Below are 12,954 nucleotides of genomic sequence, written 5' to 3'. Positions count from 1 at the left end.
AGATGTGGGGCTGGGGATGTAGTTCAAGAGTATAGCACTTGCCTAGTATGTGTGAGGCCCTGGGTTTGATCCCCAGAACCACATTAAGTATATAAATAAATAAATAAAGTGGTTATGTGGTGAATACACAGAAAATGGTGAATACACAAACACACACACACACACACACACACACACACACAGACTAGCTCATCCCATAAGAATCTAACTGCAACACTGTTTTGTTTTTGTTTTGTATCCTCGTTGCCAGGATATGATTATGTGATGCAATGGTTAGACAACTGGTCATACACATTTGGGCTCACATTCTCTCTGATTTACTTTCAAACACTACGGCAGCCTTAATCTAAAGACACTTTATCTTTAAGCTACATTTCAAAACATGAATGTCATTTTAATATCCAGAATTTATAATGAGATGAGTCACCAGGAGTTGAGTTCTATTTCTTTTGAAGATTATGATCCTATCCTCTAGTGCTCGAACCCCTCCAGAGCCATGGTCCCCCGCACACCTCTGAGAGGCCTTCTCTAACATTCTGCTCTCAGTTTTGGTACTACAGACGCACTAGTTTTCTTAGACTCTTTGGACCCTTTGTAGATAGTATTCTCTCCCTGAACTGCTTCTCCCCAGCTCACTACGTGGCTGCCTTCTCATCCTTGATGTCTGTTAAATGTGACCTCCCCAGAAAGGTTTTCCCTAATCATACCCCTTCGACCATGCACGCCCTTTTCTATTAGCCTCTACCACAGTATACTCTGGCTCCTTCATAATACCAGCACAATTTGTTAATATATAGCATATTGTATTTTTAACTTGCTTATAAAATGTCTCTAAAACTAGGCTGTAAACACCTTAAAGGCAGGAACCATGTCTTCCATGTTTGCTCTAAACACTCAACAAAGCCAGGAATATGTAGAAGCTCAAGGAATATTTGTTTATGGATGGGGAGGGGATGAAGGTAAAGAACAAGGAAATAAACAGAGAATTACTTGGACATTTCTTAATCTTTTATTACTTTTATTTCAATTGTAAAATGTAGAATAACAAAGGCACATCAGCCAGACAGCTTATTTTGCAAATATAGTTGAAGCCCTGTGTGTACTTGTTCCATGTCCCATAACCTTTCCTCTTCACTCTCCAAGGATAATCATTCTCTGGAACTTAGTATTTTTCATTACCAAGTATAGCTATATTTTTAGTACACAAGAGGGCATTACTAAATATATACATACAATATTTTGCATGATTTTAACTTTATGAAAATGGTGTCATTCTATATATCATCTTTTGTAACTTGCTTTCCTCACTCTTATTTCTGAACTCTGGAAAGTTCAGAAAACTTCCATTTTCCATTTCAAATCCCAAAGGTATATATGTAAAAATAAAACAGTAGGTCAGAGGGTAGATTCATACAAAACTTCACAAGAGTTTGCCAAACAGCTTTCTAACATGGATATCTCATTTACAGTACTACCATCAATGTTCAAGGGTTCCTTTGATTCACTCATAATTTGTACTGTTGAACTTCTAAACTTCTGTCAAGTTCATGGGTGTGAAGTGGAAGATTTTGTTTCATTTTGCGTTTACATAAAGACTACCTAGACTGAGTAACCTGTCCTTGTCTACTTACTTAAGGATTCCTTTTTTGGAGTTCGCTCGATTTTCCATTGAGTTGTTTCTCTTTCTTTCCCCTCTCCCCCCGCTTTTCTTTTCTTTTTGATTTGAAAGAATTTTTTTCTATTCTGGATATTAATTCTTTGTCAGTTGTCTTTCAAGGGTCTGTGCCTTGTCTTCTTACTTTTTAATATTTTTTGTTTCTTGGTTGCTTGATTTTGTGTAGGTTGGTTGGTTGGTTAGTTGATTTTTGCACCATGGATTGAACCCAGGGGTGCTTATGCCCTGAGCCACATACCCCCTTTTTATTTTTTATTTTGAGACAGGGCCTTGCTAAGTTGCTTAGGTTCTTACCAAACTGCTAAGTCTGGCTTTGAACTTTCAATCCTCCTGCCTCAACCTCCCAAGTTGCTGGGAATTACAGGTGAGTGCCACCATACCTACTTTATGGTATCATTTGATACACAAATTTTTTTAATTTTAATAAATAATCAAGTTTATGACTCTTTTGCTTTATAGTTTTGTACTTGTTGTGTGCTACATAGAAAATTCTTTCCTACCCTAAGGTCATGAAACTATTCTACGATTACACTTTCTAAAAGTTTTAAAGTTTTGCTTTTTATATATATAGGACTTAAATCTATCTGGAACATTACTTTAGTGTCTACAATAAACTCAAAGTTCAATTTTAACTTTTTTCATAAGAATAAAAAAATTATTCCACCATCATTTACTCTAGAATTCATTCTTTAGGAGTATACAGCTTAAGCTATAAATTTATATATTAAAATACATGTTTTATACACACACACACACACACACACACACACATACACACACACTTCCACACATGTGCCAATCTGCTTCTGAGCTCCAGATTTTATTACATTGGTCTACATCTATTTCCTTATGTAAATACCACAAATTCTTAATTATTGTTGCATAATAGGCCTTCATATCTAAAAAAGGCAAATCTGCCTAACATGCTTTTTCTAAAACTGTCTTGACTATCCTTGTCCCTTTGTTCGAGTAAATGCTATTCTTTGGCTTCATAGAGCTCTCAAGCATTTTTATTTAAAACTGAAGTGTAGATCTAAGTCTGTCGAATATTCTTTATGAATTGAGTCCAGAGGTCCTGCATGAGGACTTCATGAGGAATTCTGAACTCTGTCCATGCAAGGGAAGAGATTAAGAAAATACCATTGAGGAATTCACAAAAATCAAAATGGTGTTCTTCCAACCCCTTTTCTAAAAAGAAAAACAAGAAATTTTATTAAAGGACATATACAATGTTCGCACCACAAACGTAATCTAATCAATAAAATAATACCAAAAGGAAAGAGAGTAATGAAGTTAACAAAAAAAAAGAAAAAAATTTTAAATGATGTGAAGAGGAGTCTTACTGCTAAACTTTTATAAATAACACATATGGAGGACACAAAGGAAAAAAGTACAACAAAATTAAATTGTTAAGGGAAGCACCACTGTAGGTCTACAATATAAAGAGCTATGCAGTGGTCACTTAAATTTTAAAAGCCAACCTAGAGAGACCCCATTTCAAATTATGAATGGTCAACAAATATTTTAAAAAATGTTCACCATCTTTAGCAACTAGAGAAATGCACATTTACACCAAAATTTCATCTCACTCAAGTCACAATGACAACTATCAAAAAACACTAGCAACAATAAATGTTGCCAGGATGTGGGGAAAGGGCACACTCATACATTACTTGTGGGACTATAAATTGGTGCAACAACTCTGGAAAGCAGTATGGAGACTCCTCAGAAAACCTGGAATGGAGCTACCATTTGATCCAATTATCCTACTCCTCAATATATATCCAAAGGAGTTAAAATCAACATACCACAGTGACACAGCCACATCAATGTTTACAGTAACACAACTCACAATAGCTAAGCTATGGAACCAGCCTAGATGACCTTCTACAGATGAATGGATAAAGAAAGTGCAGTGTATATATATACATTGGAATATTACTCAGTCATAAAAAGAGAATGACTTTATGACTTTTGCTGGTAAATGGAAGGATCGTGGGACTATCATGCTAAGTAAAATAAGCCAATTGCAAAAAAACACACGTCAAATGTTCTTTCTGATATATGAATGCTAACATACAATAAGGGAGGGGGAGAAAAGAAGTTCAGTGGAATAGACAAAGGGGAATGAAGGGAAGGGAAGTAGATAGGAATAGGAAAGACAGTGGAATGAATCTGACATAACTTTCTGATGTACATATATGAATACACCACCAGTGAAACTCTATATCATGTACAACCACAAGACTGGGATCCTAATCAGTATAACTTCTACTCTATATATGTATAATATGTCAGAATACACAATTGTCATGTATATCTAAAAAGAACAAATTTTTTTCTTTCTTTTTTTTTTTTTTTGGTGGTGCTGGGGATTAAACCCAGGGCCTTGAGCATGCTAGGCAAGCACTCTTCCAACTGAGCTATATCCCCAGTCCCTAAAAAGAACAAATTTTTTAAAAAAGAAAAAATATATATAAACTTGTACATTCAGAGATTCTGTCCATCCAATGAAACACAGTAATTCATTAAAGTAAGGGGAAAATAACCATAATATGGAAAGCTGACACACATGAAAAAGATAATAAGAATAATTCTTTTTTTTTTTTTTTTTTTTTTTTTTTTTTTTGGGTGCTGGGGATCGAACTCAGGGCCTTGTGCTTACAAGGCAAGCACTCTACCAACTGAGCTATCTCCCCAGCCCCAAGAATAATTCTTAAATACTGAAGTAACTTCATTTACCTTTGGCATAGATATTCTACACTTTTCTATTAAATAAGGGAAGTAAACATTAAAATATGGAGAAAATTAAATATCAGATATTCTACAGAAAGAGAAAATATTGGCATCCTAGAATAATTTTTATTCCTGACCTATTTTCTGCCCACTGTGAAAAAATTGCACTGTTTTTCCTTCTCAAAAGGGCACACAAACATTTTTTTTCCATTATTATGTCTAATCTTCAACACTGTTATCATGATGGAGTATTTGCTGCAGTTGCAGAATGAGAAAGACAAACCTGCCCATTCAAAAAATCCATATTGTGCTTCTCTAGGTAGATGAAAAGCATGAAACTAGCTTGCCTTGTTTTCACCATCCTTCTTCACGACTTAGAGAACACAGAGGCGGTTGTAGTTAGCGCATTGAGGACTGCCAACATATAAGGTACAAAAATCATCTTGTCATGTTGGTTTGGAGTTCACTGTTAGAAAATTCAGGTTTGCAACTTTTGAGATCTGTTCTAATTAGGGGTTGTTTCCTCTTTTTTATGTACTGGACTAAATAATTCAGACTGAGAGACATTGTAGGTGATACATTTATTTGTTGGGTAGTTGAGTTGTATAGTTTGTTCTCGTCCTTGGAGAGGTGCTGCACATCCTTAAAATGAACATTTGTAGGAGAGGAGAATTTTGAAATTCCCATTTAGTATCTGGTTTGACTTTTTTTCTCCTTTCTCTCTTTCCCAAGTACTGGATTCATTGCTAAAATCAGGTAAGACAAGAGTTGTAAATCCAAATAGGGTTTTCCAGTTGATCTTCTTCTTTGCATCTATGTTCCCAAAGGTTATTATAAGGGTATTTCACAAGTTGTTGAAGGCAATATAATATTCTTCATTCTTGAGCACTGAATCAATAGGTCTTGAAGTTAAAGCAAGAATTGTATTCCTTAGCAGATGGCTTATTAGGGTACAGATTATACAGGTCCCCTGCTCTTTCAGATTTTAAGCCACTGAGTCCAATAAAATGATCCCCCCAGCTAGATGTCTAAATGATTACAGTATTTCTAGCTGCAGTTTGCATGCATCAACATGTTGAGGAGTTTCTTTTTTGACACTGGAGGACAGAAATATGTCATTCTGTTATTCTCCCCTAAGTGACACACAGTTATTTTGCAGGAGCACTGAAAATTAAAATGCTTCTCAACTTTATTATTTAGAGACTGCTGATCCTGCTTTATGGTACCTATAAAGAAAATGCGGAATCACTCAGCAGCTTCACAAGGTGTTGAGTCTGTTGATCTGTTAACTGATAACTTCATACAGCTTAGTCAAAGACAGCTTCATTTTTTATAATATTCCCAACCCCAGACAATACTTTCTGATCCAACACATATCACATAGCATCTAATATGTCCGCTTTTTAACTTCACTTTCTGCTCTTAGAAACTAAATTTAGGTAAACATACATCTAATTCTTCCATCCTTCTTATTCTTTGTTGGTTTCATGGAGTTTCAGAATTTTCAGAGAACAAAGCAAACTTTTGATGAGCTGCCCTTCAAACGAAGAAATTCCATTTTTATCTGTATACACAAGGGGATTGATCATAATGAAGTATTTCATTTCAAAGGAGTCTTAGAAGACATTTCAGCCACGGAGGCTATGTGTGACAACACGGTGGTTTCCCAGGCTCTGCAGAGCCCTTTCCCTCCCGTCAGTTACCGCCTGGCCCTGGAGCCCTAGCACCTGAATTTTCTCTCAATTCAGAGTACAAACCTGGTTCTTCTATTCAACTTGTTAGCCTGCTTTTGTGGCCCACTAGCTGCAGGACCTGATGAAAAACTGCTGTGCAACTTCACCTCTGTTCCAGCACTGACTCCATCGCCTGAAAATAACTTTTTAAACACTGCCCCCTAATGTGCATACTCAGCTTCCTCTGAAATGATAAGAGGACCATACTAATAAAAACAAAAGGTCCTTCCTCCCTTGAGATTGGTTTAGCATTTTTGTCTTGCAGACCAGATTTCATAGACTGAGGCAATTTCAACCACACAACTGTCAGAGTACAGTAAAGTAAATCTCCCGCCATTCTAAGATTACTCTCATCAGCAGCGAGGCCAACATGTGAGTGAGAACAGACGATTTGGGCTTAGACAGCACTGACAAGACAGCAATACCACTGGGAAACATCAGGAAAGTCTAGGATTCCAATCATGACATGTGCAACCTTAGACTGATATAATCAGTCTTATTAAAAAATTGATTACTGAGAATACCAGACTTCTACAAAAGAGAACCTCGCTTTACATCCACACAAGCTCATGACTCATAATGACTTTTGCTTCCAGAATCTGTTGAAATTTAGACTTTCTGACTAGCAAATTTGTTCATGATTTCCACCACTGCAAACATGATTACAACAAATGAAAAAGAATGGAAAAAAATAATTCTCAAGTACAGCAGTTCTTATAATCACAAAATCCACGTCAGCACTTAATTAACAATGATCTGTCTGAGTATGGAAGACACTGAGTCACTTTTATATTAAGCCAAGAAGCCTGAGTTTTAAGCCAATCTGCTATTAAATAGCTATATAACCTTAGGTCTTTTAGCCATTCTGGACCTGTTTCCTCATCAGGAAATAAAGAGAATGAACTGTAAATTGTTATTCTACAGACCATCAGAAGGTAGGGATGGAGAAATTACAGAATAATGAGAGGTGATTTTTCAGACTACACATCTCTCTGTCTGTCACCCTCTTACTCTCCCATCCTATTGAAGGAACCATACGATTCACCCATTCTCCCTTAGCCAAGGAATTACTGGGTTAGATAATCTTTCTCCAAAGCTCTTGCTACACTAAAATACATAATTTGAGAATTGGCAGAAAATTTAAAGAAGCTCCAGTCAGGGCTGGGGAGATAGCTCAGTTGGTAGAGTGCTTGCCTCGCAAGCACAAGGCCCTGAGTTCAATCCCCAGCACCGCAAAAAAAAAAAAAAAAAAAAAAAAAAAAAAAAGAAGCTCCAGTCATAAATCAATACCCAGTAGAACTTTCAACCCTAACCTCAGTTAGTTATAAATGTGAACCTTTGAAGAATGTGAGATTTCCCAAGCGGATTAATTTTTATTTGACTGAATGAGGTAATAAAATGCATTATTTCCAATTGCCACTCTTCTTGCTCTTTTCTATGGGTATGTTTTATATGTCTGCCAACCTCGTAGGTGTGAAATGGAATATCATTTTGCTTTAATTTTCATTTGTCTTAAGATAGACTGAGTAGAAAATATTTCACTATCCAGTGGTACTGGGCTTGGTCATGTGACTTGCTTTGACCAAAGGAAGTTAGCAGGTGTGATGTAGCAGAAGCCTTAAATGTGCCTGTGGAATTGGGCTTGTTCTTTAGCACTCCCACTATTCACTATGAGACAATGCATTTGGTAGCTGCTGGTCCGGAAAAATAAGAGACATGCAGAACAGACCAGGTCCCTCAACACACAACCTGGAACCAAACCTAACCAGTCTATGTCACATGACTCAGCAAACCCAAACATAAGAAAAAGAAATACTTATTTTTATATAAGTTTCTACATGTTACTTATATAGCATTTTGTAACAAGGTAATTAAAAAGACGTTAATTTACCTATCTTAATACTTCAGACCTTAATACTGCCATTGGATTTTGAAATTCTAAGGCAAATAATCTCTCTTGTCATATATATAAACAATTGATGTGGAAACACAAAACAAAACTGATTACAGACATAGAAACAGTAAATCTGAAAAAGAGTCAGATCTAGTGACAAAGAGACATCCACCTCATATAGAATGTCTCTCAACTGGATTCAGTAAAGAAGTTAATGACCACGCCTAAGCAACTCAGTGAGACCCTGTCTCTAATAAATATTAAAAAGGGCTGGGGATGTGGTTCAGTGGTTAAGTACCCCTGGGTTCAATCCCCCAGTACCAAAAACAAAAAAAAAAAGAAGTTAAAGACCATTACAGCTCTTCTCCTACCTAAAATAACAATCAGGTGAAAATTATATTCATAACTTAATTTATGTTATGATAATACCACAAAGATAATTATTCTGGAAAACAAAATATTATAATACTGAATTAACCTAAATGCCAGATATAAAAGTATTATTATTATTTTACGAATAATAAACATTATAAACAACAGATTTTGTGGTTTTTGCTGTAAAACAAGATTTTAAGATTCTAAATTTAGTGTAATATAAGGAGTAAAGTTTTTGCTTATTTCGTTTTGAAATCTTTTTAAATGCACTATTTCCTCTCCCTGTCTTTGGAAAACACTTAAGGTATATGACAATAATTGAATACTGATATCATGTACAAGTTCCTTTGGTACCTTAAATCAATGATCACTGTAGAGAACTACAGATAAACTGTAGAAGAAATAGCAAAATTAGGCCAAGTATGCACTCACCCAGGCTATACTCTGCAAGTTTATTTTGGAAAATGTATGCATATCTTTATCACTTATCTATGAAAAAAATGTAGAGATAATGGAGCTATTTAAAACTCTAGACAAGTTCTGATTACTCATTCACTGATTCAGAAACGGTTGTTGGGCTGGGGAGATAGCCCAGTCGGTAGAGTGCTTGCCTTATAAGCACAAGGCCCTGGTTCGATCCCCAGCACCCAAAAAAAAAAAAAAAAAAAAAAAAGAAACGGTTGTTGAGCCCCTACTGTGGGGAACAGAACAAGAGCCTGCAGGAAAGTGGAGGAGAGGAAGCAAGTAAAGAGGCAAACACAAATGTGAACAAAAACACTCAACCCAATCTTCAGAGACCAAGAAAATCTGAACAGAAAGTAATGACACTCAAGCTGAGATCTAAAGGAAAAGGATGAGAGCAAAAAGGTGTGGCAGGAGAACAGGGTTCCAAACAATGGGAAACATCATGGTCAATGGGCTGTGAAGTAAACAGAGAGCATAGCAAATTTAGGAAATACAAGTAAATCAGGTCAATGTATACTTTATGCTTTATGTTTTTCTGCTCAAACTACACTTTTAAGCTTAAACTGCCTATGAAAATAATAATTTCTGCACTTGACATCTAGTAGGTTCTCTTTCTATGCCTTTTAACAATTCCTTTTCAAGGAGTGAACCCTTCCAAACTCATTCTATGAAGCTGATATCACCCCTGCTACCAAAACCAGACAAGACTCATCAAGGAAAGAAAATTTCAGACCACTATCCTGATGAACATTGACACAAAAATTCTCAATAAGATACTGGCAAATTACATACAAAAACATATTAAAAAGATAGTGCACCAGGTCAAATAAAATTCATCCAGGGATACAAGTTTGGTTCAACACAGAAGCTAGAAATATCCTTTTAAAAATATATCAGATCATATCATTCTTCTGCTCAAACCTTCTATTAGCTTACAATGTTACTCAGAGTAAAAGACAAATCCCTTAAAAGTAGCCCACAGGTTTTTTTTTTATGATCTTGCTGATAAATATATCCCTTCTTATGACATTCCTCGCTTACTCACTCTGATTCAGTCACACTGACATAGCTGGTCCTCAAACATAGCCAGCACCTTCTTGCCTCGGGTCCTTTGCACTTGGTATTCATTCTTCTGAAAACCTCTTGCCAATAACAAAATGGTTCACTCTTTTACTTTATTCAAGTCTCTGCTCAGATGTCAACTCCTCAATGAAGCCTCCACTCTCCTCCCTGTATAAAATATCTCCTCCTTGCCCCAACTCCCTTGTCCTGACTAATTTTTCTCTTTAGCCCTTACCTCTTGTTAGACTGAATTACATATATATTTCCCTATCCTAGAATATAAATCTTCTAGAAAGTACAGATATGGTTTCTTTACTCTTGCAACCAGAAACAGAATACTGCCTGGCAGATCATAAGCCTACAATAAATAATCTCATAGATGAATAAATAAAAATTTAAAAAGTACGAATTTTTCTGACAAAACTATTAACATAGTGTCCATTTTAAAAGCCACTTTTCTACATTGCTTGCCTAATTAATACTTAAATACCTATGAAATATGTAAAAGTAAGTAACACTGTGACTTTTTTCCTGATAATCTACACACACACACATACAAGAGGTTTACTGGCAAGGGTTTAAACACTCTTAAAACTTTAAAGTACTCTTCTCCTTTCCTTGGTTAGGCATTCCCCAATACATTGAAGGGATATGTTCAGTTTTCTATGTTACTTTAAAATCAATCAATATTTCACCTATAATTCATCTGTATTGGTAACAGTATTTGTAAACATTTATAGAACATCAATAAAGAAAATAGTAAAACCATAGGCAATCAAAGAATAAATACAAATAGCCAATAAATAAATAAATGAAAATGTTCATTTAAGTTAATGTTCCTTAATGTTCAGTAGTCTAAATGGCTTAGGGAGAGGGAAAGCAGAATCACTTAAGAAAATCAACACCTGTAAGAAGTGTTTTATGGAAGAAAGAAAATGAAGAAATTGAAAAACTTACTCCCTGGCAAGGGCTTGGAATTGAAATACCTGTGATGGAGCAATAGATGATGTGAGGAGCAATCTTGTTTATATCTTCATACCCCAGGCCCATCGCAGACAGTTTTCCAGGGACATAGTTTTCCACGAATACATCACAAACAGCTGCAAGCTGAAAGATGAGGTAAAGGTAAATCAGATTTCTTAAGGAACTTTGAAATTGCAACAACTTTTCCACATGATAGTACTTTAATTTCAATAAACACAATTGATTCTTAATTTGATCAGAAAAATCAGAAAATAAATGGATTTATGTAAACATAAGAAACCATATTAACTACTTGAAGTATTTGTCAGTAAAATAATGGCTATTAAATTTTCATAAATACATGATATTAAATAGTTTTTACTTCCTTCAAATATAAGAAATACTTAGACTACTAAATGTATTATAAGAAGTATAGGTAGCCAGAAACAGTGGCACATGCCTATAATCCCGGCAGCTCGGGAGGCTGAGGCAGGAGGATTGAGTTCAAAGCCAGCTTCAGCAATTTAGCAAGGTCCAAACAACTTAGTGAGATCTTGTCTCAAAATATAAATTTTTAAAAAATTAGCTAGGGATATGGCTCAGAAGTTAAGTTCCCCTGGGTTCACTCCCTAATCAAAAAAAAAAGCATAAGTAGATACTCTATTCAATATATTCAATATAGTTCTTGAAACTCTAGCCAGAACAATCAGGCAAAAGAAGGAAACTAAAGACAAACAAATAGGAACAGAAGAAGTCAAATAATATCTTTTGCTTATGACATGATCTTTCATTAAGACCCAAAAAAGTCTACCAGAAGACTTACAGAGATGATAAATTTAGTTAAGTAGCAGAATACAAGAGAAACATAGATAAACCACTTTCCTATATTCCAATAATGAATCTGCTGAAAAATAAGTTAGGCAAATTATCCTATTCACAATAACCTCAAAAACTAAAGTAAAATCCTTGGGAATGAATGCAACAAAGCAGTGAAGGACCTCTACAGTGGAAACTATAGAACTCTGGAGAAAGAAATTAAAGAAGACCTTAGAAGATAGAAATGCCTCCCATGTTCTTGGATAGGCAAAATTAATATTGTCAAAATGGTCATTCCAAAAGTGCTATACAGATTTAATGCAATCCCCATCAAAATACCAAGAACATTTCTTCCCAGAACCGGAAAAAAGTTCTAAAATTCATTTGGAAAAATAAGAGACCCAGAATAGACAAAGCAATCCTGAGCAGGAGGAGCAATGCTGGAGGCATCACAATACAGAACCTCAAATTATATTACAGAGTTTTAGTAATGCAAACAGCATGGTACTAAAACAGTCATGAAGACTGATGGGATAAAAAACAGAGAGACAAACTCACAAAGATACAGTCAACTGATACTTGACAAAGGTGCCCAAAATATATGTTGGAGAAAAGATCCTTTTTAACAAATGGTGCTGGAAACTTGTCCCTTATCTCTCACCTTGCACAAAAGTCAACTGGAAGTGAATCAAAAACCTAGGAATTAGGAGAAAATATAGGCCCAACATTCCAACATCTTGGCACAGGCATCAACTTTCTTAACAAGACTCCTAAAGTGCAAGAAATAAAGCTAAAAATCAATAAGTGGGATGGCATCAAATTTAAAAACTTCTACACAGCAAAGGAAACAACAGTGTGAAGAGAGAGCCTATAGAATGGGAGAAGATTTTTGGCACCTGCTCCTTGAAGAGGGCATTAAGATCCAGAATAAAACAGAAATCAAAACACACACACACACACACAAACCAAATAACCATTAATAAATGGGCAAAAGAACTAAACAGACACTTCTCAAAAGAAGAAATACAAATGGCTAATAAATACATGAAAAAAAAGTTCAACATCTCCAACAATCTGGGAAATGCAAATCAAAACTACATTGAGATTTTATCTCACTCTAGTCAGAATGGCAATTATCAAGAATACAAATAATAGCTGGGTGCAGTGGCACACACCTGTAATCCCAGCAGCTTCAGAGTTTGAGACAGGAGGATCCCAAGTTCCAGGCCAGCCTC

At 35.5% G+C, this 12,954-nt stretch overlaps 1 protein-coding gene and 1 pseudogene across 2 annotated transcripts in view; both read right to left on the bottom strand.

Moving 5' to 3' along the window:
- Positions 1-12,954, bottom strand: part of Sugct (succinyl-CoA:glutarate-CoA transferase) — a 752,240-nt gene that overhangs the window by 691,359 nt on the left and 47,927 nt on the right. For both annotated transcript variants that reach the window (XM_047562477.1, XM_047562478.1), the window contains exon 6: positions 10,927-11,047. In XM_047562477.1, coding sequence (XP_047418433.1) covers positions 10,927-11,047 — 121 coding nt within the window. The remainder of the gene's footprint in view (positions 1-10,926; positions 11,048-12,954) is intronic.
- On the bottom strand, positions 4,359-6,318 carry LOC124991722 (endonuclease 8-like 3; annotated as a pseudogene).

Source organism: Sciurus carolinensis, chromosome 8 (genome assembly GCF_902686445.1).
Source record: "Sciurus carolinensis chromosome 8, mSciCar1.2, whole genome shotgun sequence".
In the NCBI taxonomy this organism is placed as follows: domain Eukaryota; kingdom Metazoa; phylum Chordata; class Mammalia; order Rodentia; family Sciuridae; genus Sciurus; species Sciurus carolinensis.
The sequence above is the reverse complement of the archived record's forward strand: the minus strand, read 5'-3'. Positions and strand labels throughout refer to the sequence as shown.